Genomic DNA, 26,011 nt, shown 5'->3' on the forward strand with positions numbered 1-26,011 from the left:
ATCATGAACCCTGACCTCCAGATATATCATTACAAATATTTGTGCATTCATTTCTATAGTATGTCAGCAGCAACTCCCTTGGTGCATTTCTTTAGGAGCTGAGAGTTCCATCTGGGCAGTGGGCCTGGGGTTTGCAGCTGTCATTTAAGAAATGTGTCACCTGGCTAACAGATTTTTCAGGTTTCAGTTTTGGTTAATGTGAGTCACATATTTATTGAAGTTTCATGAGTATCAGGCCAGGGCTTAAATTTCCTGTGCTGCTTTTCTACCTTGCTTTCTAAGTTAGAATCTGTGGGTCAGATCCTCAGGTGGTGTAAATTAGAATACCCTCATTGAAATTAATTACATTAATGGAGCTATGCTGATTTACCAGCTAAAAATCTGGCCCATGAAGTACAAGCTTCATCATAAGTATAGAGACTGGCTCTTTTCTGTGACTGTTAAAGCTGTGTGTTAAGTTTGATCCTCTTTGATTTGATACTTTCTGTTGGAGACAAGTTAGTGATTCATTCTTGTTGTCAGGCAGGTTACTATTTAGTGGTATTGCATAATGCTTTAGTTTAAGCTTGGGCAGGTATTCTACTGATGTAAAGTTTGTCTTGGGCATGTAACTACTTATGTCAATGTTGTCTACTTCAGTTGTAGAATCTAGAGGAGGTTTCTGACAGAGAGAAAGGCAAGGACTTTTATATATCAAAAAGCCAAGTTAAATTCACTGAAAAGGGAGCAAATCTGACCCTCTCCTGGGTAGCTGAAATTCCTTATTTTATTAAATCCATGTCTGCAGTTAACTCACATTCATTCAAAATGTTTTAATATTTGAGTTAGTAGTACTCTACACTTGATGCAAAGTAATGCACATTGAAAACATAATCCCAACTATACATATAAAATGATGGGGTATAGATTAGCTGTTGCCACTCAAGAAAGAGATCTTGGAGTCATTGTGAATAGTTCTCTGAAAACATCCACTCAATGTGCAGCGGCAGTCAAAAAAGTGAACAGAATGTTCAGCATCATTAAGAGAGGGATAGATAATAAGACAGAAAATATCATATTGCCTCTGTATAAATCCATGGTATGCCCACATCTTGAATACTGCGTGCATATGTGGTTGCCCCATCTCAAAAAAGATATATTGGACTTGGAAAAGGTTCAGAAAAGGGCAACAAAAATGATTAGGGGTATGGAACGGCTGCCATATGAGGAAAGATTAATAAGACTGGGACTTGGAAAAGAGACAACTAAGGGGGGATATAGAGGTGTATAAAATCATGACTGGTGTGGAGAAAGTAAAAAAGGAAGTGTTATTTACTCCTCCTCATAACACAAGAACTAGAGGTCACCAAATGAAATTAATAGGCAGCAAGTTTAAAACAAACAAAAGGAAGTATTTTTTCACACAATGCACAGTCAACCTGTGGAACTCCTTGCCAGAGGATGTTGTGAAGGCCAAGACTATAACAGGGTTCAAAAAAGAACTAGATAAATTCATGGAGGATAGGTTCATCAATGGCTATTAGCCAGGATGGACAGGGATGGTGTCCCTAGCCTCTGTTTGCCAGAAGCTGGGAATGGGTGAGGAAATGGAACACTTGATGATCACCTATTCTGTTCATTCCCTCTGGGGCACCTGGTATTGGCCACTGTCGGAAGACAGGATACTGGGCTAGATGGACCTTTGGTCTGACCCAGTATGAGCCATTCTTATGTTTCTTATGTTGATTCTAACCTAAAATTACCATAGTAGAATCCAGATACTGTGAACTCTAACAGAACTATTCCATTTATGATGAAGTAAGGCGAAAGATCGCCAAATTGTTTAAATTCATTCCAGTATGCAGGCTGTGATTGTTTGTAAAGCTGCTTCCACTTACAGTGAAGTTGTGCTTTGAACTTAGCTCTAAAATGGTTCCATTCTAGTTAATTGACTGTAGTTCACCAGTTGCCACATTTAAGCTGTTCCAGGATAAGGCACTGACAGTGGCACCTCTGCCTCCTGAATACCACCTAATGGTATTTGAATGTGAAAAGGTCTAGCGAGAACCAAAACAACATTATTTGAAAATGAGGGGTCTCCAAATACTTGTTCAAGGGTCTGTACACTGATTAGCAGTTCATGACACAGAGGTGAAAACTCCAGGATTTTGTGTCAGTTGTGCCCCATTGGTGGAAAATGGGTATAGCATTTTCTAGTGCAGACAATGTCTAATAGCCACATGAGGCACCTTCTGTGTTTGATAGAGAAGAATCCAGGGGTGAACTCTCCCTTCTGAGCTCCCACGCTTTGTTGGTGTAAGTTTAATTTTTCTTAAAAGCATTCTGCACCCAAAATGAATTAATGGGTCTGAATTCTGTCCTGAATTGTACATCATGCGATTCCATCGAAGTCAATGGTATTTCATGGGGTTGTAAGTCAGGCAGAATGTAACATTTTAACTACAAAGAAATCAACCTCTTCATGAATAAGAGCACATAGTTCAGAGTCATTTTAGTGCAAAAGAAAGATACAAAAGCAGAAGTAGTAAGGAATGTGGGCTCTGAGCTGGACTTGACATATAATGGATTAACCAGACTTTCCAAGTTTTGTGGCTCTAAGGAGACAGTTTTAAAAAAACCCTACCCTGGATGTGTGCAGGCTTGTTCACCTAAGTCAGTTCGTGTCTCAGTTAATTTATCTGGAAATGTTTTGCTGTTGTCAAATGGAAATAATGAGTTTCTAGGGAAAATGTGTAGAGCCTTTGGCTGTAAGGGCTACAGCTCTTCTACACCGAACAACTGCAGACTCCAATGAGAAACTTTGTTGCACCTGGCAACAAGCCCTGATTACTAGATTTAGAGTTTGATTTGGCAGAAAATGACAGAAGTTGTTGCGGAACAGAATGTACATGTAGGGATTTGGGAAAGGATAATAGTAAAGGCAGCGTCTTAAAGATAGTCAGCTTCACCACACCTTTAGTTGTCTATCTTTATATTTTAGGAAAGGGATAGAAAATAAGACAGGATATAATTCCATTATATAAATCCATGCTGTGCTCACACCTTGAATACTGTGTCCAGTTCTGGTCGCCCCATCTCAAAACAGATATAGTGGAACTGGAAAAGGTTCAGAGAAGGGCAACAGAGATGATCAAGGGTGTGGAGTGGTTTTCATATGAAGAGTGATTTAAAAGATTAGGGCTGTTCATCTTAGAAAAGAGATGACTAAAGGAGGGACATGATAGACAGAGGTCTATAAAATCATGTGTGTGGAAAAAATGAACAGAGAAGTGTTATTTACACTTTTACACCATACAAAAAATCGGGGTTACCACCCAATGAAATTAATAGGCAGCAGATTTAATAAAAAGCAAGAGGAAGTACTTTTTCCACACAATGCAGTTATTCTGTGGAGCTCATTGTCATGAGATGTTTTGATGGCCAAAGGCATAATTTCATTCAAAAAAGGACTGGATAGGTTCATGGAGGACAGGTCCATCAATGGCTGTTAGCCAAGATGATCAGGGATGCAACCCCATGCTCTGGGTCAACCCTAAACCTCTGACTACCAGAAGCCAGGAGTGGACTGGATCACTCCATAATTGCCCTGTTTTGTACAATCCCTCTGAAGCTCTGATATAGGGTGCTGTTGGAGACAGGATACTGGGCAAATTGGACCATGGTCTGACCCCGTATGGCAGCTTTTATGTTCTTAGTGACTCCACCGTATTGATAAATGAATGAGTGTATAGTCTTCTTTAATCATATTCCATCAGAACTCTAGCATACCTGTTTAGTCTGCTATTTATAAAAGTTTAGGTTGAGATCCTGGCCCCCGCAAGTCAATGATAAAACTCCCATTAGCTGCAGAGGAGCCAGGTTTCACCCCCTGCTTCCTCCCCACTCATCCCCCTGCCGCCCCATCAGTGTTCAAAATGTATTTTTATAAATAAAAAACATGTAATAAAAAGCATGAATAGAGGTTAAAGAGAACTGAAAGCTGTGCAAGCAGTTGCTTATTTCTCATACCAAGTATTGATATTCAGGATATATTCCTTCAAACTCTGCTCTGCAAAACAAGTCTGAAATGTACATGATCCTATTGATTATGAGAATCCTTTGCTCTGCAAATTTTTCCCTGTTCAGATTTACTCCTTTGTTAGGCTTAGCACAATTATTATTGTTCACACAAGCAAATATTGTCTATCAGATTTTTGAATAATAGCATTTTATTCCAGGTATTTCGTGTATTTGTTTGAAATTTGTATTTTTGATTATTCTAAATGTGTAAATTTGCTTTCATATTTATAGGCCAAAGTCTCCCTTCCTTACTCTGGCATAGCTCAATTCCATGGCTGTTTGATGGCCTACATAAAATACAATAGTGGTCTGAATCTACTTCCTGGTGGACAAGGTATCCATATTGCAAAAACCTCATTCATAGTTGGCAGTCTTAACAGAGAGTCCAAGAACTGATTGAGCATGGAGACTTCTGGAAGTGGCCCCTCTAGGGATAAGCAATATTGACAGGTGTGAAGGGGAACACTCACTGCCAGTGCTGCTTAGTGGTCAGGCAGGCGTGTGGCAGGTTGACTTCCTCCTAGGCATTCCCCTTTTCCACTGTGGCTCCACCCTGCAGTGATCTGTCCTTTCAGTGACTCAGCCCTTCAGCCAGGTCACATTTTCAGTCCACCCCTTTCGGGGTGTATAAAAAAAGAGTCCAATAACAGATAGGTCTTCAGGACCAAATGAAGGATTCAGGGTTTCCCCCTTGGCTCAGGGTCTTGTGGTTCAGAACTTTCTATCTTCAGGGTCTCCCCCAACTAAGTTCCCCATCGAGGGGTAGATTCCTGCAATTATCCCTCTTTAGGGTGTGGTTGGGAGCCCAGGCCCACATCCTCCACCAGGCTCCAAATTAGAGCCCAATGATAGGCAGTTAAGTCTTGCACCATGGGGTGTTGTGCAGCTCTTTCTCTGGATCATTTCCTACTAGTCCCCTCTCTTCCCATAGGGTAAAGTAAAGGATTGAGCATAAAGATAAAGTTCCTGATCCTCAGAGAATCATTGGTCTCTTTGCAGGCTTGGTTAGGCCACCATAGCCAGGCCTCAGGGAGCAAGAGTTCCTGTGGAATTCCTTCCCAGGAGCTGAGAGTGCAAGTCAGCTCACTTGCACTGTCTGCCTGCTAGTGAGCTACTTTGCTTCCCTTTTTAATCTCCTCCTCCAGTAGGGTTGCCAACTTTCTGATTGCCGCTGCTCCATGCTTTCCCCAAGGCCACGCCCCTTCTCCAAGGCCCCGGCCCCACTCATTCCATCCCCCCTCCTTCCCTCCCTCCCTCACTCTCCCCACCCTCGTTCACTCGCTCATTTTCACCGGGCTGGGGCAAGGGGTTGGGGTGTGGAAGGGAGTCAGGGCTCCGGCTGGGGGTGCGGGCTCTGGGGTGGGGCTGAGGATGAGGGGTGTGGGATGCAGGAGGGGGCTCCAGGCTGTGAGGGGGGGGGCAAGGGGTTTGGAATGCAGGAGGGGATGCGGGGTGCAGGCTCCTAGAGGGAGTTAGGATGCGGTAAGGGAATCAGGACTGGGGCAAGGGGTTGGGATGTGGGCTTCAGGTGGCACTTACCTCAGGCTGCTCCTGGAAGCAGCCGATATGTCTCTGTGGCCCCTAGACAGAGGTGCGGACAGGTGGCTCTGCATACTGTCCACCCCCTCAGGCCCTGCCTCTGCAGCTCCCATTGGCTAATGGGAACTGCGGAGCCAGTGCTCAGGGTGAGGGCAGCAGACGGAGCCTCCCGGCTACTCCTGCACCTAGGGGCCGCAGGGACATGCTGGCCACTTCCGGGAGCCATGCATACCTAGGGCAGGCAGGGAGCCTGGCTGCCTTAGCCCCACTGCGCCACTGACTGGACTTTTAACAGCTCAGTCAGCGGTGCTGACTGGAGCCACCAGGGTCCCTTTTTGACCAGGCATTCCGGTCGAAAACTGGTTGCCTGACAACCCTATCCTCCAACATCTGCAGGTGCAGCAAGATGGGGCCACCTGAGCCCAGAGAAGCTCTTAATTCCTTCCTTTCCAGTCTGGGGTTTGTATTCCCCATCACAGCAGGTCAGTGTCATGGAGTTTGCACTGTTGCTGCCCATGTAATACTTGGTTTGGAAAGATATACTGTGCTACCATAGAAGACTCCAGACTCCAAGGCCGCCACGCAGATACTTTTCACCAGCATTAAATTCACTTAAAAATAAAAGATTGTAACAAACATTGAGAAGAATATTAAGTTTATGTTATTACTTTCAGATTAGAGGTCATCCTTGAAATTTACCAGTTTTACTTCAGATGAATGGATATTACCTCAATATATGTAATATTATCTAATTTTCCACATATCTACTCCTGAAGCAAAAGCTAGAATATTGCAGCTACTGAGGTAAAGATATGGAATCTATGGAAAAGGAATTCATTTATCTAACACAACTGGTGAGTTTTTAAGGATGACTTCTGTATCTATTTAGAAACAAGTGAAATGTTCCAGAGAGAGTTAATAGATAGCATGTTCTCTGTGTTCAGAACATACATCATAGGACCATCTGTGTTATTAAGTCCAGTCCCCTGGTATTTCAGGCAATCCTGTCCTATAAAACCACATTCATAAATTTATCAAGCTTCATTTTAAAACTAGCTAGGTTGTTTCCTGTTGGAAGGCTGTTGAACTCTTTGCATTAGGTACCTAATTTCAAAGATATTGAGTCACTTACTCATCAAAGCCTGATGAAAAATCTTTGGAACTCAATTTATTAATTGACCTCTTTCTTCTTTGACAGGTTAGTGAAGGATGCTCCATGGGATGAGGTCCCTCTTGCTCACTCTTTGGTTGCTTTTGCCACTGCTTATGACTTCTTATACAACTATCTTAGCAAGACTGAACAGGAAAGATTTCTTGAAGTGATTGCCAATGCCTCAGGATATATGTATGAAACATCATACAGGCGTGGATGGGGTTTCCAGTACCTACATAACCATCAGCCTACCAACTGCATGGCCCTGCTGGCAGGAAGCCTGGTTCTGATGAATCAAGGTATGCACCAATCAATAGGGACATTCTTTTTAAAGTGTGTCAGTCATGTTTATAAGTTATGAATAAAGGCTCAGGAACTGATACCAGTATGTATTCTATGTTGTACATGTTAGCACTCTACCTCGAATTCAGCCATGTGTAAAGATGTGCAAGTGTATATATCCGCTAAAGCACAGCCATATTCAGCATCTCTTTTTTATTGTTGATTACACGTATAACTCTGCTGGTTGTCATATTATATATATAATCAGTTACACAAGGTGTAAATTGTACAGACTGTTGTAAAGGTGAAGATCAATAATTGTCATATCACCACTTGTAGGTATTAAACAAATTGCACATAATGTGACCACCCCAAGCATCTAAGTGTAGGCTCTTCAAGTCTTTCTAAGGCAGACCAAGTGCATAGCCTAGAAACTCCTTGGGGTGGGAGCCGTCTTTTTGTTAAGCGTTTGTACTGTGCCTGCAACTGATCACTGATTAGGGTACCTTACCCTCCCTACAATAGTAAATAGCAATAGTAATATACCTAAGGCGTTTTTCCAGACATATGGAGTCTGGAAGTTGGCTTTATCTAGGTAGGATCCCTAAATGTTCACCCGTTCCTCATAATCTAATTTTTCCCCTTTTGGGTAGCTGAGAGTGGTCCCCACTCTCTCTGAGAGTAAAGAGCAGAAACTATGGTTTGCATCCAACAAGGTTGGCATCATGAATCTATCAGAATTTGCAGTTTGGGTTGAACACTTGTTGTGAGCATGTGGCTACCTTCATCTACTTTTAGCAACTTCCAATTCTTTTAGGAATTGGTAACATGAAACAAATATTACTTTTGAGTTAAAATTAGCAGAATAAATCTGTCCTTGATAGTGACTAAAATCAGCATTCAGGGAGAATTTTGATTTCTATAGTTTATATCTTAAATTTCCAAAAAGTAAAAAATAAATTGTATTATAATATTGCAGCATAGTTTTAGATTGTCTTTCCAGCAGTACAGTGCTGTTTTAAAATGTATTTCTCTTTTAGCATATGATAGAGCAAACAAATAGGTGAGGTAAAACATATAATTATATATAACTAATTTATTTTACTATTATGACTTTACACAATATGAATAACATACCAGATGTAAGGAGTATTACAGTCACGTCTAGAGGCCTCAATTAAGATCAAGATCCCATTGTGCTAGGCATTGTACAAGCACCTTGTGTTGAGCCCTGCTCCAAACAGTTTACAGTCCTAATAGACAAAATAGACAAAGGAAGCATTATTATCTCCATTGTTTAGACGGGAGGGATTGCTGCACAGAGAGATTAAGTGGCTTGCCAAAGGTCACACTTGATGATTGCGGCAGAGCTGATAATTGAGCCCAGTTCCAGGTGCAGTCTAAGTATTCAGTAAATTATGATCTTCTGAATTAAAATAAGAACTCAGGTTGTTTTGAAAAATATTTGGATAATCAATAGGCTGGTACATAATGTTCTCTAAAGGAAAACACTAATTAATACCATTTTCAGATTCGGCTAGAGATGGTAGTAAATAGGCTACTTGTTCCTTCTTACACATTGATGTGTAATAGATTGGTGGGATGGAATAGCTGTAAACCAAGTAATAGCTACCTACGGTATGTTTCAGGATGATAAATGCACTGCCACTGCTAAACCATGAGACAATAATTCTCCCTAGTGTGATATTTTAGATCAACAGTAAGGGTACACGTTAGAATTGCTAAAGTATTAACAACCAAAATATTTATTGTGGCTTTTATGTCACGGCCCATAGTAAGGGTGGTGTTCATCACTATAATGGAGGCATTATGTGTGTTAGGGTGGCACAATGTCTCTAAGATCATTGAAGGGAGTTCTCACAGAGCAGTCACTAATGTACCTTTTAGCATGGTATAGTATGTGCCAGCTGCCTGCATCAGCTGATCTCTGCGCCACGTCCACATACCTTGCTCTGCTGCTGCCACTACTAGTCTCTCAATATTTGTGCCTGGGTGCACATTTTGGCTAGCTGACGGGCAGATGGCGCTGTGGGGGGGCTTCCTTCAATTTCTCCCCACTTGTTGAACAAGCCAAAAGGGACCAGAATGGTAAGACCTCTGATAATCTTTTCTTCAGAAGAAATTTGTACATGTTTAGATAGTACAGTATTCTAAAAATGTACATAGTATGGACCCTCTTTTACTATGTAATATTTAATTGCACTTTAAGTTTAAACTTCTTGATTCAATATTCTTATTGTTAATTGTCATTTGTATCTATTAAGCACCCACCCATCAGTGTGTGCGTTTTGTGAATGTTTCACTTGTGGCAACCATATTGCTAAAAAATAAATGACTTGGATAATTCCATTATTGGAGCCCTCTGGTGGAGATCATGGATTTGTTTGCATTTTGTTTTAATTTCAAATGCATGATCCCATGTGGCAAGAGATGATTCTCACTATGTGAGTGTATTGAGCATAATAGGGACATCTTTCTTTGAAAGTACAAGGTGTGCTTCCTTTATTTGTGGTCCCTGGTTAATAACAATTAGGTGTTGGCAGATTTTCTTCACTAAGTTAAGCTTGAACTCCTTTGTTCATCAGAAATTAAAATCCGCATGCAATCAGTTTTCTTCTCACCCTACAACTGCAAGGAGATGGCAGACTTAGGTCATATTTTAGGACTGCAGAGGTCATACTTTGGAGCACCCCTGTTTTAAAAAAATCATATCCTGGAGGCATAGTATGTTATGAAGTTGTCAGCTTTATCCACATCTTCCTCTTTCAGGCTATCTTCAGGAAGCATACTTGTGGACTAAGCAAGTGCTGTCAATCATGGAAAAGTCTATAGTCCTGCTGCGAGAAGTTACAGATGGATCCCTCTATGAAGGAGTGGCTTATGGCAGCTACACCACCAGATCTCTCTTTCAGTATATGTTTCTTGTCCAAAGGCATTTTGACATCAACCACTTCAATCACCCGTGGCTTAAAGAGCACTTTGCATTTATGTATAGAACTGTCCTGCCAGGTAGGTAGCTTGGATTGATGAAGGGGACATCTGCTAATTTCTAAATCAATTACAAGTTTCACAGTTAAAGTAAAAAGAAAAGGAGGACTTGTGGCACCTTAGAGACTAACAAATTTATTTGAGCATAAGCTTTCGTGAGCTACAGCTCACTTCATCGGAACAGTTAAAGTACAATTCTGTATAGCTCAAATAGTGCAGCATTCTGCATGTTTTTATATACCTGCATGAAAATGACACTATTGTTGTCTATTAAGTGCTGGCCCTTAGAATTGGTCAAAAAATAAGAAAATGTTTTTACGAAAAAGTTTAACATTTCGAAGTTGCTTCTGTCTTTGATATGGATTCATTTTCTGTTTTGGTTTTTTGCGTGTGTGAATTTTGTCTTGATATTTTTTCTTGGAATTCTGTCAGAATCATTTTCAAAATTGTTACTGAAATTTTTCTCTTACCAAAAATCATCGCAGTGAAAACAGAGGGTTTTTTGGAATGGAAAAAATTGATAGTTTGCATAAAAATACTGATAAAAATGTTGTAGGCATTTTCACAAAAATTTAAAGGTTTCATAACATCAGTTTTCCCCAAGAAGTTTCATTTAAAGAAAAAGCAATTTTGATTAAAATATTTTTCATGTGAAAAATATTAACTAGCTCTATTGGTAGGGTTCTCAGTGCAGTCCATGAGCCATGGGCCAAATTGTTCCAATGTGAGTGCCTAAGATTATACAGAAAAATAACTATTTAGGCACCAGTGAAGGGCCTGCATTTCAGCTTGTGTCATTGTGGCATAGAACTACTATCGGAGTTAGGTAGTGGAAAGGAAAGCTACCCCTGCTGGCTGAGATTTTGGAAAGGTTAAATGAGGAGAGATGTCCCTCAGATACATGAAAGAGAAGTTTATTTTTCTGTGGGAAAGTATCAGGAAAAGAAAATTATTAGGACTGATGGGCAAAAGAGTAACTATCTTCTGTATCTCTATTAAATCATACATTATTTGCTTCCTATGCTCTATCAAGTTCTTTGTTTTCTGTTCAGTGTATATATTATCTGGTATACATAGTATGACCATGGGTTTCTGTCTTTAAGGTATTCCATGTATTCTAGTGATAAATTGTATTGCTATTTAACATCCAAAATACGGGACTTATAATATCCTTTGAGTAGGTCATGTCTTCTTCTGTTTCATACAGCACAGTGGGCAATGACTACGTTCAATAAATAATAAGTAGTAGTTAATAGCTTTTAATTTAGTAGATATCAAAGAGCTTTGCAAAGGAAGGTCAGTAGCATTATCCCCATTTTAGTGAGGAACAGAGATGCAAAGCGACACGGGAAGAAGGATAAAGGAGTTTGAGGTGCAAGTGGTGTTCTCATCCATCCTCCCCATGGAAGGAAAAGGCCCAGGTAGAGACCGTCGAATCGTGGAAGTCAAAGAATGGCTACGCAGGTGGTGTCGGAGAGAAGGCTTTGGATTCTTTGACCATGGGATGGTGTTCCAAGAAGGAGGAGTGCTAGGCAGAGACGAGCTCCACCGAATGAAGAGAGGGAAGAGCATCTTCGCAAGCAGGCTGGCTAACCTAGTGAGGAGGGCTTTAAACTAGGTTCACCGGGGGAAGGAGACCAAAGCCCTGAGGTAAGTGGGGAAGTGGGATACCGGGAGGAAGCACGAGCAGGAGCACGCGAGAGGGGAGGGCTCCTGCCTCATACTGAGAAAGAGGGACTATCAGTGAGTTATCTCAAGTGCCTATACACAAATGCAAGAAGCCTGGGAAACAAGCAGGGAGAACTGGAAGTCCTGGCACAGTCAAGGAATTATGATGTGATTGGAATAACAGAGACTTGGTGGGATAACTCACAGGACTGGAGTACTGTCATGAATGGATATAAACTGTTCAGGAAGGACAGGCAGGGCAGAAAAGGTGGGGGAGTTGCATTGTATGTAAGGGAGCAGTATGACTGCTCAGAGCTCAAGTATGAAACTGCAGAAAAACCTGAGAGTCTCTGGATTAAGTTTAGAAGTGTGAGCAACAAGGGTGATGTCGTGGTGGGAGTCTGCTATAGACCACCAGACCAGGGGGATGAGGTGGATGAGGCTTTCTTCCAGCAACTCACGGAAGTTACTAGATCGCAGGCCCTGGTTCTCATGGGAGACTTCAATCACCCTGATATCTGTTGGGAGAGCAATACAGCAGTGCACAGACAATCCAGGAAGTTTTTGGAAAGTGTAGGGGACAATTTCCTGGTGCAAGTGCTGGAGGAACCAACTAGGGGCAGAGCTCTTCTTGACCTGCTGCTCACAAACCGGGAAGAATTAGTAGGGGAAGCAAAAGTGGATGGGAACCTGGGAGGCAGTGACCATGAGATGGTCGAGTTCAGGATCCTGACACAGGGAAGAAAGGAGAGCAGCAGAATACAGACCCTGGACTTCAGAAAAGCAGACTTTGACTCCGTCAGGGAACTGATGGGCAGGATCCCCTGGGAGAATAACGTGAGGGGGAAAGGAGTCCAGGAGAGCTGGCTGTATTTTAAAGAATCCTTATTGAGGTTACAGGAACAAACCATCCCGATGTGTTGAAAGAATAGTAAATATGGCAGGCGACCAGCTTGGCTTAACAGTGAAATCCTTGCTGATCTTAAACACAAAAAAGAAGCTTACAAGAAGTGGAAGATTGGACAAATGACCAGGGAAGAGTATAAAAATATTGCTCGGGCATGCAGGAGTGAAATCAGGAAGGCCAAATCACATCTGGAGTTGCAGCTAGCAAGAGATGTTAAGAGTAACAAGAAGGGTTTCTTCAGGTATGTTAGCAACAAGAAGAAAGTCAAAGAAAGTGTGGGCCCCTTACTGAATGATGCAGGCAACCTAGTGACAGAGGATGTGGAAAAAGCTAATGTACTCAATGCTTTTTTTGCCTCTGTCTTCACAAACAAGGTCAGCTCCCAGACTACTGCACTGGGCAGCACAGCATGGGGAGGAGGTGACCAGCCCTCTGTGGAGAAAGAAGTGGTTCGGAACTATTTAGAAAAGCTGGACAAGCACAAGTCCATGGGGCCGGATGCGCTGCATCCGAGAGTGCTAAAGGAGTTGGCGGATGTGATTGCAGAGCCATTGGCCATTATCTTTGAAAACTCAAGGCGATTGGGGGAAGTCCCGGGTGACTGGAAAAAGGCTAATGTAGTGCCCATCTTTAAAAAAGGGAAGAAGGAGAATCCTGGGAACTACAGGCCAGTCAGCCTCACCCCAGTCCCTGGAAAAATCATGGAGCAGGTCCTCAAGGAATCAATTCTGAAGCACTTAGAGGAGAAGAAATTGATCCGGAACAGTCAGCATGGATTCACCAAGGGCAAGTCATGCCTGACTAATCTAATTGCCTTCTGTGACGAGATAACTGGCTCTGTGGATGAGGGGAAAGCAGTGGACGTGTTGTTCCTTGACTTTAGCAAAGCTTTTGACACTGTCTCCCACAGTATTCTTGCCAGCAAGTTAAAGAAGTATGGGCTGGATGAATGGACTATAAGGTGGATAGAAAGTTGGCTAGATTGTCAGGCTCAACGGGTAGTGATCAATGGCTCCATGTCTAGTTGGCAGCCGGTATCAAGTGGAGTGCCCCAAGGGTTGGTCCTGGGGCCAGTTTTGTTCAATATCTTCATAAATGATCTGGAGGATGGTGTGGATTGCACTCTCAGCAAGTTTGCAGATGACACTAAACGGGGAGGAGAGGTAGATACGCGGGAGGGTAGGGATAGGATACAGAGGGACCTAGACAAATTAGAGGATTGGACCAAAAGAAATCTGATGAGGTTCAACGAGGACAAGTGCAGAGTCCTGCAGTTAGGATGGAAGAATCCCATGCATCACTACAGACTAGGGACCGAATGGTTCGGCAGCAGTTCTGCAGAAAAGGACCTAGGGGTTACAGTGGATGAGAAGCTGGATATGAGTCAACAGTGTGCCCTCGTTGCCAAGAAGGCCAATGGCATTTTGGGATGTATAAGTAGGGGCATAGCCAGCAGATCGAGGAACGTGATCGTTCCCCTCTATTCGACATTGGTGAGGCCTCATCTGGAGTACGCTGTCCAATTTTGGGCCCCACACTACAAGAAGGATGTGGAAAAACCTGGAGAGAGTCCAGTGGAGGGCAACAAAAATGATTAGGGGACTGGAACACATGACTTATGAGGAGAGGCTGAGGGAACTGGGATTGTTTAGTCTGCAGAAGAGAAGAATGAGGGGGGATTTGATAGCTGCTTTCAACTACCTGAAAGGGGGTTCCTAAGAGGATGGATCTAGACTGTTCTCAGTGGTAGCAGATGACAGAACAAGGAGTAATGGTCTCAAGTTGCAGTGGGGGAAATTTAGGTTGGATATTAGGAAAAACTTTTCCACTAGGAGCGTGGTGAAACACTGGAGTGTGTTACCTAGGGAGGTGGTAGAATCTCCTTCCTTAGAAGTTTTTAAGGTCAGGCTTGACAAAGCCTTGGCTGGGATGATTTAGTTGGGGATTGGTCCTGCTTTGAGCAGGGGATTGGACTATATGACCTCCTGAGGTCCCTTCCAACCCTGATATTCTATGATTCTATGCCCAAGGTCACCCCATAAATTAGTGGCAGAGCTGGGAGTGGAACCCAGGTCTCCTGAGTCCCAATCCGCTCTGTGCACTAGGCCATGCTACCTCCTCTTTTAGTTACTGTTAATTTCTGTGTTTACCGCTGTATGAAATGGAGGAGACAGGGTCCCTGCCCTAAGGAGTTTCCAATCTAAAAGACATATATTCTTGATGACGCAGAGGAAGGCTCTATCTTCGACTATAGCAATGAGTTGTTGTATTTTGATAGGTATGTGACAGCATCATTCACATAGGTGCAATAACATTGGGAGGTTTCATGAAGAGCGTTTTAAGGGATTTAAATGGGGAGAGTTGGAGCCCTGCGAACTGCAAAAGGAAGACGTTCCAGAAATAAGGTGCTGCGGGGGTGGGGGTGAGGGAGCATGAGGGCAAGAATGGGAGAAGGATACAAAAGTAAGGGTGAAATGAATATCTTGGATAGAGCAAAATGAGAGAGGATTAAGAGCACAGACTTAGGTAGGCACAGAGCTGCACAGAGAATGAGATGCTCGAGTTTAACATGGAAGGTGAGTGGAAGCCAGCAGAAGAATTAAATGAGAATGGAATTACAGTAATGAAATTGGGACAGAACTAAGGAATGGACATGCATTTTAGCTACATGGGTGGAAAGGAAGGGTCGTCTATTTTAGATGTTCTGGGAACAGACAAGTCATGACATTTAAACAACTTGGATATGAGGAGACATAAGATGAAGTACTCGTGAAGTATTTTGCAAAGCAGCTATTGGAGTGTGAACTGAGGAAAGATTTAAAAGGGGGAAATGGGAAATATAGTAATGTGGGGAGAACATGAAAAGTTTGAGGTTTGCCTCAGACTGGATAAGTAGTCCAAAATTCTGTTCCTGCTCTGAACTGTTTCTGAGTAATTGTAACTTCTTGAGTTAGCAAAATTAGGCTGGAAATCTTATAAGAGGCAGCACAGTTCCAAACTTTCTTGTACTTTCTCCTCTGATCAGGCTGCAAATCATACTTTTGTTTTGAAGTCCCAGCTGGAATCAAAGTGCAGAGATGTAAATATGAAAATTAATGGTAAAAAATGTAACCAAACTTTGTCAACCTTCAGAAAAGATTTTTGTTCCAGTTGGGCTCTTTACGTTGGTTCTTTCTGTGTCCACATCAGTTCAGCCTGCCATAGAATACAAGTTTAACCTCAAACTATGGGTGAAAGTACAAAATCCTAACTTGGGTGGATTTTAGGGGCCAGTTCTCTGCAGTCATAAATGGGCATAGTTCTGATACAGTCGGTGGAGCTTTGCTGATTTACATCAGCTAAAGATTTGGCCGTGTATTCTGAACACCACCCAGAAGACGAGAATACCTTTCACATAGCAGTACACACCCACATTAGAAGAATGGATCGCATGGATGCCACATGATACCTGAGGCATCTGCTTCAGAAAGATACTTAAACAACAAAGCACGCTTGTTTTAGTTTTTTCAGGGCATAGGTTTCATTTTACCTTGAGGAGCCTCTGTGAGCTGTAGTTACTTTAAAGGGCATGGATTGACATAAAAAAAAGAAAATCTTTAAACTGAATACTATCCTTTGTGAGAGATTAAATTGCTAACATAGCTCCTATTTTTAAGAAAGGAAAAAAAAGTGATCCGGATAACTACAGGCCTGTTAGTTTGACATCTGTAGTATGCAAGGTCTTGGAAAAAATCTTGAAGGAGAAAGTAGTTAAGGACATTGAGGTCAATGGTAAATGGGACAAAATACAACATGGTTTTACAAAAGGTAGATCGTGCCAAACCAACCTGATCGCCTTCTTTGAGAAAGTAACAGATTTTTTAGACAAAGGAAACGCAGTGGATCTAATTTACCTAGATTTCAGCAAGGCATTTGATACTGTGCCACATGGGGAATTATTAGTTAAATAGTTAAATTGGAAAAGATGGGGATCAATATGAAAATTGAAAGGTGGATAAGGAATTGGTTAACAGGGAGACTACAGCGGGTCCTACTGAAAGGTGAACTGTCAGGCTGGAGGGAGGTTACCAGTAGAGTTCCTCAGGGATCAGTTTTGGGACCAATCTTATTTAATCTTTTTATTACTGACCTCGGCACAAAAAGTGGGAGTGTGCTAATAAAGTTTGCCGATGATACAACGCTGGGAGGTATTGCCAATTTAGAGAAGGACCGGGAAATCATACAGGAAGATTTGGATGACCTTGTAAACTGGAGTAATAGTAATAGGATGAAATTGTAAGGTTATGCATTTAGGGATTAATAACAAGAATTTTAGTTATAAGCTGGGGACGCATCAATTAGAAGTAACAGAGGAGGAGAAGGACCTTGGAGTATTGGTTGATCATGGGATGACTATAAGCCGCCAATGTGATATGGCCGTGAAAAAAGCTAATGCGGTATTAGGATGCATCAGGCGAGGTATTTCCAGTAGAGATAAGGAGGTTTTAGTACCGTTATACAAGGCACTGGTGAGACCTCACCTGGAATACTTGTGTGCAGTTCTGGTCTCCCATGTTTAAGAAGGATGATTCAAACTGGAACAGGTACAGAGAAGGGCTACTAGGATGATCCGAGGAATGGAAAACCTGTCTTATGAAAGGAGACTCAAGGAGCTTGGCTTGTTTAGCCTAACTAAAAGAAGGCTGAGGGGGAGATATGATTGCTCTCTATAAATATATCAGAGGGATAAATACCGGAGAGAGAGAGGAATTATTTAAGCTCAGTACCAATGTGGACACAAGAACAAATGGATATAAACTGGTCACTGGGAAGTTTAGACTTGAAATTAGATGAAGGTTTCTAACCATCAGAGGAGTGAAGTTTTGGAATAGCCTTGCAAGGGAAGCAGTGGGGGCAAAAGACCTATCTGGCTTTAAGATTAAACTTGATAAGTTTATGGAGGAGATAGTATGATGGGATAACATGATTTTGGTAATTAATTGATCTTTAAATATTCATGGTAAATAGGCCCAATGGCCTGTGATGGGGTGTTAGATGGGGTGGGATCTGAGTTACTACAGAAAATTCTTCCCTGGGTATCTGGCTGGTGAATCTTGCCCATATGCTCAGGGTTTAGCTGATTGCCATATTTGGGGCTGCGAAGGAATTTTCCTCCAGGGCAGATTGGAAGAGGCTCTGGAGGTTTTTCACCTTCCTCTGTAGCATGGGTCACGGGTCACTTGCTGGAGGATTCTCTGCTCTGTGAACTCTTTAAATCATGATTTGAGGACTTCAATACCTCAGACATAGGTGAGAGGTTTATTGGAGGAGTGGGTAGGTGAGATTCTGTGGCCTGCGTTGTGCAGGAGGTCGGACTAGATGATCATAATGGTCCCTTCTGATCTTAGTATCTATGAATCTATGAAAGGGAGGTGGATGGGGCCTTTCTCCTTGACATTTCTATAGCACCTGTGCTTTCTTTAGTTTAAGAAGAACGGAAAGTATTAAAGTATGGTACAGCAATGGGAAATAGCTACTGTATAACCTGACTGTGGGTCATTCAAGAGTATTCTATAAATACTTTAAAAGGGTAAGCCCATTTGTAATGCTTGGCTTCATCATGCTTACTTTACAGTACAGGTCTTTGTTCATTTATTTGCTTGTTCTTGTGTTCCTTTTAACTTTTTCCCAAGGATTTCAGAGAACTGTGGCAATTGCAGACTCCAACTATAACTGGTTCTATGGGCCAGAGAGCCAGTTGGTGTTTCTAGACAATTTTGTCATGCGCAACGGCAGTGGGAATTGGCTGGCAGATCAGATCAGAAGGAATCGAGTGGTGGAAGGCCCTGGGACTCCATCCAAAGGGCAGCGGTGGTGCACTCTTCACACTGAATTTCTCTGGTATGAAACAGAATGAGTAGGCTTCAAAGAAACACTGCAGCTGCTTGGCATTAATGATAAGCCATTAACTTCCGATTTGTAATGAACTGTACAAATGGATGTTATGCTGGTCATGTGCAACCTAAACTGTATCTAGTCTAAAAAAAGTGACTCAGAACTTCTTCAAGCCATATAATATATGGACACATACAACACAGGTCTTGCACAGAACTTGTTTTCACATGTTTTCCATCTGTTTGTTGGCAATGCTTTTAGTTGCATTGTTGTAGACAAGCATTTTCAAAGGGAGTGAAATTCTTATATCAAAGTTCCCACATGAGTTCTTTAACAAAAACCAAAAAATTCTTCCACTCAGGTTACAGTTTGTTGTGTGTTTTGGTTGTTAGTTACAAGCTCATTTAAAACCCAGTTCCTTCTTTTAAATGCAATTTAAATGTAAATTTCAATGCTTAAAGAAAGAGAGAAACATAGATTCTTTTAAAAATGTTATATACATTACCATGTAAGCAATGTTAAAATGGAAAAAAAATCTGGAACAGGACTTGAGCCACATTTTCCACATAACTTACAACTCAGCCCTAATTTGTAAGACTAGATCATTCCACTGCAGACAAGAAATGAAAATCTTTTAGGGCCTTTAATACATCCAATTCTTGCTGGTCAATAGTGTATGTACGTATCCAACGTTTAAACTGGCATCATGTTTTTCGCCCACAGTGGATCAACACGTGTATTTCATGCATATGTTTTTGTAATTAAGATATGCACATTGAGAAAATTCATGGCTTGTTTGCTCCCAAATATCCCTCTGGGTGCTGTGCTGGTTATATATTTAGTGCAAACTCCCTTTCTCCTCCTCATGCACTCAAGGACCCCTGGCTAGTCTGTAGTTAAGAGACTCCTTCCCCTAGGAAGATACCTTAACATTCAGGAGTGAGATGTTTCAGTGGATTTGAGTCACAGAAATAAGCCCTAAGTGTCCTGGGACTTGCCTACTTCAGAGACTCCCTCTCTTCTTGTGCCATAGTGCTTCTATTGCGGTCAGTGGAGGCACTTGCATGGAAGTCTCCTGGATTTAATAAAGAAAGTGGGTGGTTGTGGAGCATTCTCCACGAGGGGCCATTGGCTGTGGAACAAGCTTCCACCTTTGGTCAAAATCAGCCAGAGTTGTTGTCCTACCAGATATATTACAAGGCCTGTCTTTGTGTCAGGGCCTGAAGGGGATAGCCATTAATTAGAGAGTTGTATTCTGATGGGGAAAGACGTCTTCATCTGGTTATGTTAGGGAGGAGTTCTTGCTGGGGGCTTGACGTTGGTTTTATTTGTTTTGTTCCTTTAAATAATATCTGAAATATAGCTGCTCATATTAAATATAAGGAAATAAAAAATAATTAACCTTATTTAGGTATGATTTCTCTTTAAACTGAAGTGTATTACTTTACTTTATATACCTACTGTCTTACAAGTTTGTCTTTAGACTAGGCAGAGGATAAAATTATCATTTAAAAAAAACTGTGGGATTATAATTCATTTTTACCTTATTTCTAATCCTTTTGAAGAGTTCAAACTCTCCATATCCTCTAGTACCTGGGGAGTCTGGAAATTACATCTTGTGCATGATAGGAATTGAGTTTCTTTTAATTGAGTAGACAGTATATGACGAGGTACACTGAGCTCTCCTGAGCACCTCCTGTCATTTGAGTGCAAACCTGCACTCTCTCTTTTTTTCTTCAGCTGTTGCCCTCATCAGGCAGGTCTTCACTGGCTCAGCCCTCTGGCTAAGTCACACACAGTCTGAAACAGATGAACCCTTTCCAGGGTGAAAAAGGTTCAGCAGGGCCTATCACTATGCCCTTGTCAGTTTCTGCAGCCCTGCCTCTGGGCTCAGTTCTTAGCCCCTTCTGGGCTAGCTTTATGTCTATGTCTGCTCTGGGATAGAGCATTAACCCCAGGGCTTGCTCCCTGAAGACTCTTTGCCTTTGCTGGTTCTTATTGCCCCACCTCTCCAACCAGGCCACTCCTTCAAGTCCAATCCCTTCCCAGGGTAACAAAGTTCAACAAAATGGTTGATCCTCTTCAGTGTCTTCAGGCCCATCTGCGGGCCTGTTTAAATTCCAGTCCTTTGCTTGGGTTCCAAAACGAAACTTGCCCCTTCTCGGGGCTTTGCCAACTTTGCCTTTGGCCAGTGTGGGGAGCTGGGCCCACCCACTACTCCAGGTCCTAACCCAGGGACCCTACAAATAGCAGCCACATCCTGCTTCCTTTAATAGTTGTTGCTGCTGCATTCCCTGGGCTGCTTCCCACTCTGTCCCATCACCTTTGTTACCTACGGGTTATGTCCCTTGCATTCTCTGTCTGTTCCCTGCCTGAGCAGGATCTCTCCCAGGCCTCCTCACCTGGAGAGTTTCACAGCCCTCCAGTCCTTCGTCACCCAGCCAGCAACTCAACCGCTCAGACCCAGTGTCTCCTTTTAACTAAGACGACTGTGCTCCGATGCAAGTGTAAACTCTTATCTGCAGACTAGCATTACATTAGTTATTAAAATTAAGAGGACTGCAGTTTGATATGGGGGGGGAAGACGAGTATATTCCAGTGACCCCGAGAGCTATATCAATGGGAATTTATCTCCTAGTAGGGCTACTCAGGCCAGACAGATCAAAGGATAGGGACCAAATGAAAAAATATGCAGTCCACTTTTTCTCCAGGCTGGGGCCAACAACCTATCCTTGTAAAAATATTACACTATAGACAATTCTGTCTTTTAAATATTGAAAAATACCTTGAGTTTTGGATAGGTGCTGGAAAATCAAAATAAATAAAATAATTTTAATTTTAATGTTTAAGTATAAAACCATGTTCTTTGTCTTTTGGCAGGTATGATGCAAGCCTGCACTCCGTACCTCCACCGGACTATGGTATTCCAAAGCTGCATTATTTTGAGGACTGGGGAGTTGTAACATATGGAAGTGCATTGCCAGCTGAAATCAACAGGCCCTTCCTCTCCTTCAAATCTGGAAAACTGGGAGGTCGTGCAATATATGATATTGTTCATAAGAATAAGTACAAAGAGTGGGTCAAAGGGTGGAGGAACTTCAATGCTGGCCATGAGCACCCTGATCAGAACTCCTTTACCTTTGCTCCCAATGGTGTACCTTTCATAACAGAAGCCCTGTATGGACCGAAGTATACCTTCTTCAACAATGTGTTGATGTTTTCCCCAGCGGTGTCAAAGAGCTGCTTCTCCCCATGGGAAGGGCAGGTTACAGAGGACTGTTCATCAAAGTGGTTGAAATACAAACATGACCTAGCTGCAGACTGCCAAGGGAGAGTAGTCGCCGCTATGGAGAGAAGTGGAGTGGTTTTTATCAGGGGAGAAGGAGTGGGTGCTTACAACCCAGAACTGAAGTTGAAAAACTTCCAAAGAAACCTTTTACTTCTGCATCCCCAGCTTTTGTTGCTTGTGGACCTAATTCATCTTGAAGATGACAGCCCCCTGGAGGCAGCCACCAGCTTCTTCCACAATGTGGATGTGCCTTTTGAAGAGACTGTTATTGATGATGTCCACGGGGCTTTTATTAGGCATCACGATGGGATGTATAAGATGTACTGGATGGATGATACTGGCTACAGTGAGAAGGCTACTGTTGCCTCAAAAATGTATCCCCAGGGCTACCCATACAATGGAACAAACTATGTGAATGTTACAACCCACCTGCGGAACCCAATCACCAGAGCAGTTTACCTCTTCATAGGACCTTCCATAGATGTCCAGAGTTTCAATGTCCATGGAGATTCTCAGCAACTGGATGTCTTCATAGCCACCAGTGAGCATGCCTATGCCGTTTACCTGTGGACTGGTGAGGATGGAGGCCATTCTGTCTTTGCACAGATTATTGCAGATCGCCAAAAAATTCTGTTTGACCGAACCTCTACCATAAGGAACTCCGCTGTGTCAGAGGTGAAAGATTATGTTCAGATTGTGGAGCAGAATCTTCAGCATTTCAAACCTGTCTTCCAGCAGCTTGAGAAACAGATTCTGTCCCATGTGCGAAACACAGATAGCTTTAGAAAGACTGCTGAACGCCTGCTGAGATTTTCAGATAAGAGACAGACGGAAGAAGCCATTGATAGGTTATTTGCTATCTCCCAGCAGCAGCAGCAGCAGCAAGGCAGGGCAAAGAAAAGCAAAAAGGTAGCCAAAAGCTACAAGTTTGTTGATGCCGTTCCTGACATCTTTGCACAAATTGAAGTAAACGAAAGAAAAGTGCGACAGAAGGCACAGACTCAAGCACAAAAAGAGTTACCTGTAGATGAAGATGAGGAAATGAAAGACCTTTTAGATTTTGTAGATATTACTCATGGGAAGCACAAAAATGGTGCATCAATCAAAGGCCAATCTGGACTGGAACAAATGGTGAGCACTGCTCGAAGCAGTGCCCCATCAATATCGGCTTCTTATACCCGCCTCTTCCTAATTCTAAACATTTTTATTTTCTTTGTTATGCTGGCAATGCAGATGACCTATTTCCAAAAGGCCAAGAGCCTACATGGCCAAAGATGGCTTTATGCAATACTTTTAGTTGACAGCTGTATATTATTGTGGCTGTATTCTTCTTGTTCCCAGTCACAATGTTAGCAAAAGATCATGTACTACTTGACCAGTTTATGGTCATATGTGTCTATGCAAAAGAATTAACCCTAATAGGGCCATAGTTTGTTTTTTCCTTTTCTGAAATATTCCAGGAAACAGCTGAGGAAAGGTTGATTTCACCCCATGAGGGAAGAGGGAAAAATAATGCATTTTTGAGAGACCTAAGTATTCCTCATCTGTGCTTTGGTTGTGTTTGACATCTGAAGGATATTATGCTTTGTTCATCAAAGCACAGTATGTGAAACTGTACTTAATTTCTACCAAAAAAAAAAAAAGCCTTCTTTAAGAGGTTATTTGTTTCCTAAGCTCCTTGGTTTTATACACAATTGGTTTTGCATAGTATTACTTTCAGGCTTCTAAAGATGCGTATGAGAGCTGGGCAGGAAATGGTTTTCCTGCTCCATGAAAATGTTTGAGATATCAAAAAATGTTCCTGGCCCAAATTGGGACATAAAATGACAAAACCTTGAAACTATCCATGTATCAAAAATCCATCCTCCCAAAATTTGGGGTTTGAAAATGTGGAAACAGGACATTTTGACCATTTCATAGTGTTTTTTTCCCAAAATTTTTTCAAGTTGAGATTTGTTGAACTTTCAGGGGATATTTGTAGAAACCAACCCTGTTTCACAAACAATTTAGGTTTTGACGAATCAGCATTTTTCAGTGAAAAAAAGGTGTTAAAAATTCTCAACCAGCTCTAATGCCTATAGACATAACCTTACAACAGAGTTATTCAAATTGAAAGGGCATAGGAAAGATTAACAAGTTATAGTTGGAGGCAAATAAGAAGCAAACTTTAAGCATAAGGGATTATTTCTCATTATGAAAAATCCCCTTCCCATTCACCAGACCAGATGAAAACTGGAGGATGAATCCTGATATGATCTGCTTTTGATTTTACAGGGTAAGGTTTCTCAAACATTATCATATGGGGAGCACATTTCAATAGGGAAATTGACTCCTAGATCACCTCTCCTGTTTGCAATTGCAAAAAACCACTACCATCACCACCACCACCCTGTGGCAACCCCAGCAATTGCTTATGTGGAAAAGCTGTATTAAGAAAGTATTTGATGTATTTATATTTTTTTAGCTCTCGGAGTGATTATATAGCTGGAAACAAAGAAGAGCCAGAACCAAGTGACCAGACAGTTCTTCACAGACCACCAGCGAGTGCTCTGCAGATCATGAGAGGCACACGGCTCATTAATTTGGCAATCATTGATATGGAGAAAACTGTGGCTTCTGACAATGAGTTTGACACCCTTACTTACACTGCATTCATTAAACTGAATTTAAAAAATCATAGGTGTCTGTGAGGTTTTCAGTATGGAGAGGCTATAGAACTGGTGTATATTACTGTATGTCTTTAAGAAACAGAAAAGCATTTCTTCCCGTACATTTTTTAAATAAACAAATCATAATTGTCTCATAGATTTTTTTGCTTTGTTGACTAGAATATTTTCCCGAATAATTTAAACAATTGAGTGGTGTTCATTAGCTCCTAATTCACAACATATAATATTAAGGGATGGCTCTCTCTGAATTTCACCACTTGGGCCCTTGATATTGATGTTTTTTTCTTTAAATATATCTGGCCACGGATGGGGACCTTTTCATGAAATAAAAATACACAGGTGAATATCTTAAATTAATAGCCTCAGGTGCAAACTAACACTTTATAAGATCCAGAAAATGTATAACAACCGTTATTTAATTTCAGTTTCCCATACTGAGACAAGTTCTGCTCATGTACAGAAACCCTATTGAAGTCTCTTGGAGAGCAGCAAAATAAATTGTCACGCAACATTATTCTTCATAACTATGCATATTGCTTTCTTCTGAGGTTGGATTATAAATTGGTCCAATAATAGGGTGTCGAAGCAGCTGGTAACATATGATAGATCAATAAAAGTGCTTAAAATGGCATGTGATTTTTATTTTTATTTTCCTAGAGACTGTTGATTAATTTTTAACTCTCGTGTAATATTAATATACATACATTAATATTAATGGTCATTAAATGTTGAATCTTCAGGAAAATGTGTGTTTTCTGTTTCTTAGTTACTTGGGGTTCAGTTTTGCTCTCTAGATACATTACTTGGTGGAAGCAAGGCAAGGGTTCCAGTTCTGCTTGGCCTTTAGGCACTGTACCCCCTGCACACCCATGTAAGTACTAGACACAGTCTGGCCTTTGTTTTATTGAAATGAGATTGGATTTAGAGAGTAATACAGAAATCCAGTGGGCAGAGTTTGTATTTCCTGAGCTGTTACAGAATGTGCTATGTGACCCCTATCAAGAGGTCAGTAAAAGCTGGAGACAGCATGTATGTGTTCATATGCAAGGATACAGCAGAACCTCAGAGTTACAAACATCTCGGGAATGGAGGTTGTTCGTAACTCTGAAATGTTTGTAACTCTGAGCAAAATGTTATGCTTGTTCTTTCAAAAATTTACAACTGAACATTGCCTTAATACAGCTTTGAAACTTTACTATGCAGAAAAAAATGCTGCTTTTAACCATCTTAATTTAAATGAAAGAAGCACAAAAACAGTTTCCTTACCTGGTCAGGTCTTTTTTTTAAACTTTCCCTTTATATTTTTAGTAGTTTATGTTTAACAGAGTTCTGTTCTGTATTTGGTTTTTGATTTTTCGTTTTTGTCTCTGCTGCTGCCTGATTGCATACTTCCGGTTCCAAATGAGGTGTGTGGTCAGTTCGTAACTCTGGTGTTTGTAACTCTGAGGTTCTACTGTACCTCAGTTGGTAAGATAGTCAATTAATTTAGCAGGTGAGCAGACAATCGTATTATCAAAATGGGACTGCTGATTAAAAGAGAGCATGAACAAAGGTGATTAAAA

At 41.6% G+C, this 26,011-nt stretch overlaps 1 protein-coding gene across 3 annotated transcripts in view; it reads left to right on the top strand.

The window, feature by feature from the left end:
* The window catches only part of DSE (dermatan sulfate epimerase), a 71,883-nt gene extending 46,689 nt beyond the window's left edge, over positions 1 to 25,194 (top strand). For all 3 annotated transcript variants that reach the window (XM_027819895.3, XM_037894665.2, XM_037894666.2), the window contains 4 exons: positions 6,797 to 7,050; positions 9,824 to 10,063; positions 18,290 to 18,497; positions 21,372 to 25,194. In XM_027819895.3, the coding sequence (XP_027675696.2) occupies positions 6,797 to 7,050; positions 9,824 to 10,063; positions 18,290 to 18,497; positions 21,372 to 23,133 (2,464 nt within the window). In that variant the 3' untranslated portion in view covers positions 23,134 to 25,194. The remainder of the gene's footprint in view (positions 1 to 6,796; positions 7,051 to 9,823; positions 10,064 to 18,289; positions 18,498 to 21,371) is intronic.
* Positions 25,195 to 26,011: the final 817 nt, after the last annotated feature.

This window comes from Chelonia mydas, chromosome 3, assembly GCF_015237465.2.
Source record: "Chelonia mydas isolate rCheMyd1 chromosome 3, rCheMyd1.pri.v2, whole genome shotgun sequence".
NCBI lineage: Eukaryota > Metazoa > Chordata > Testudines > Cheloniidae > Chelonia > Chelonia mydas.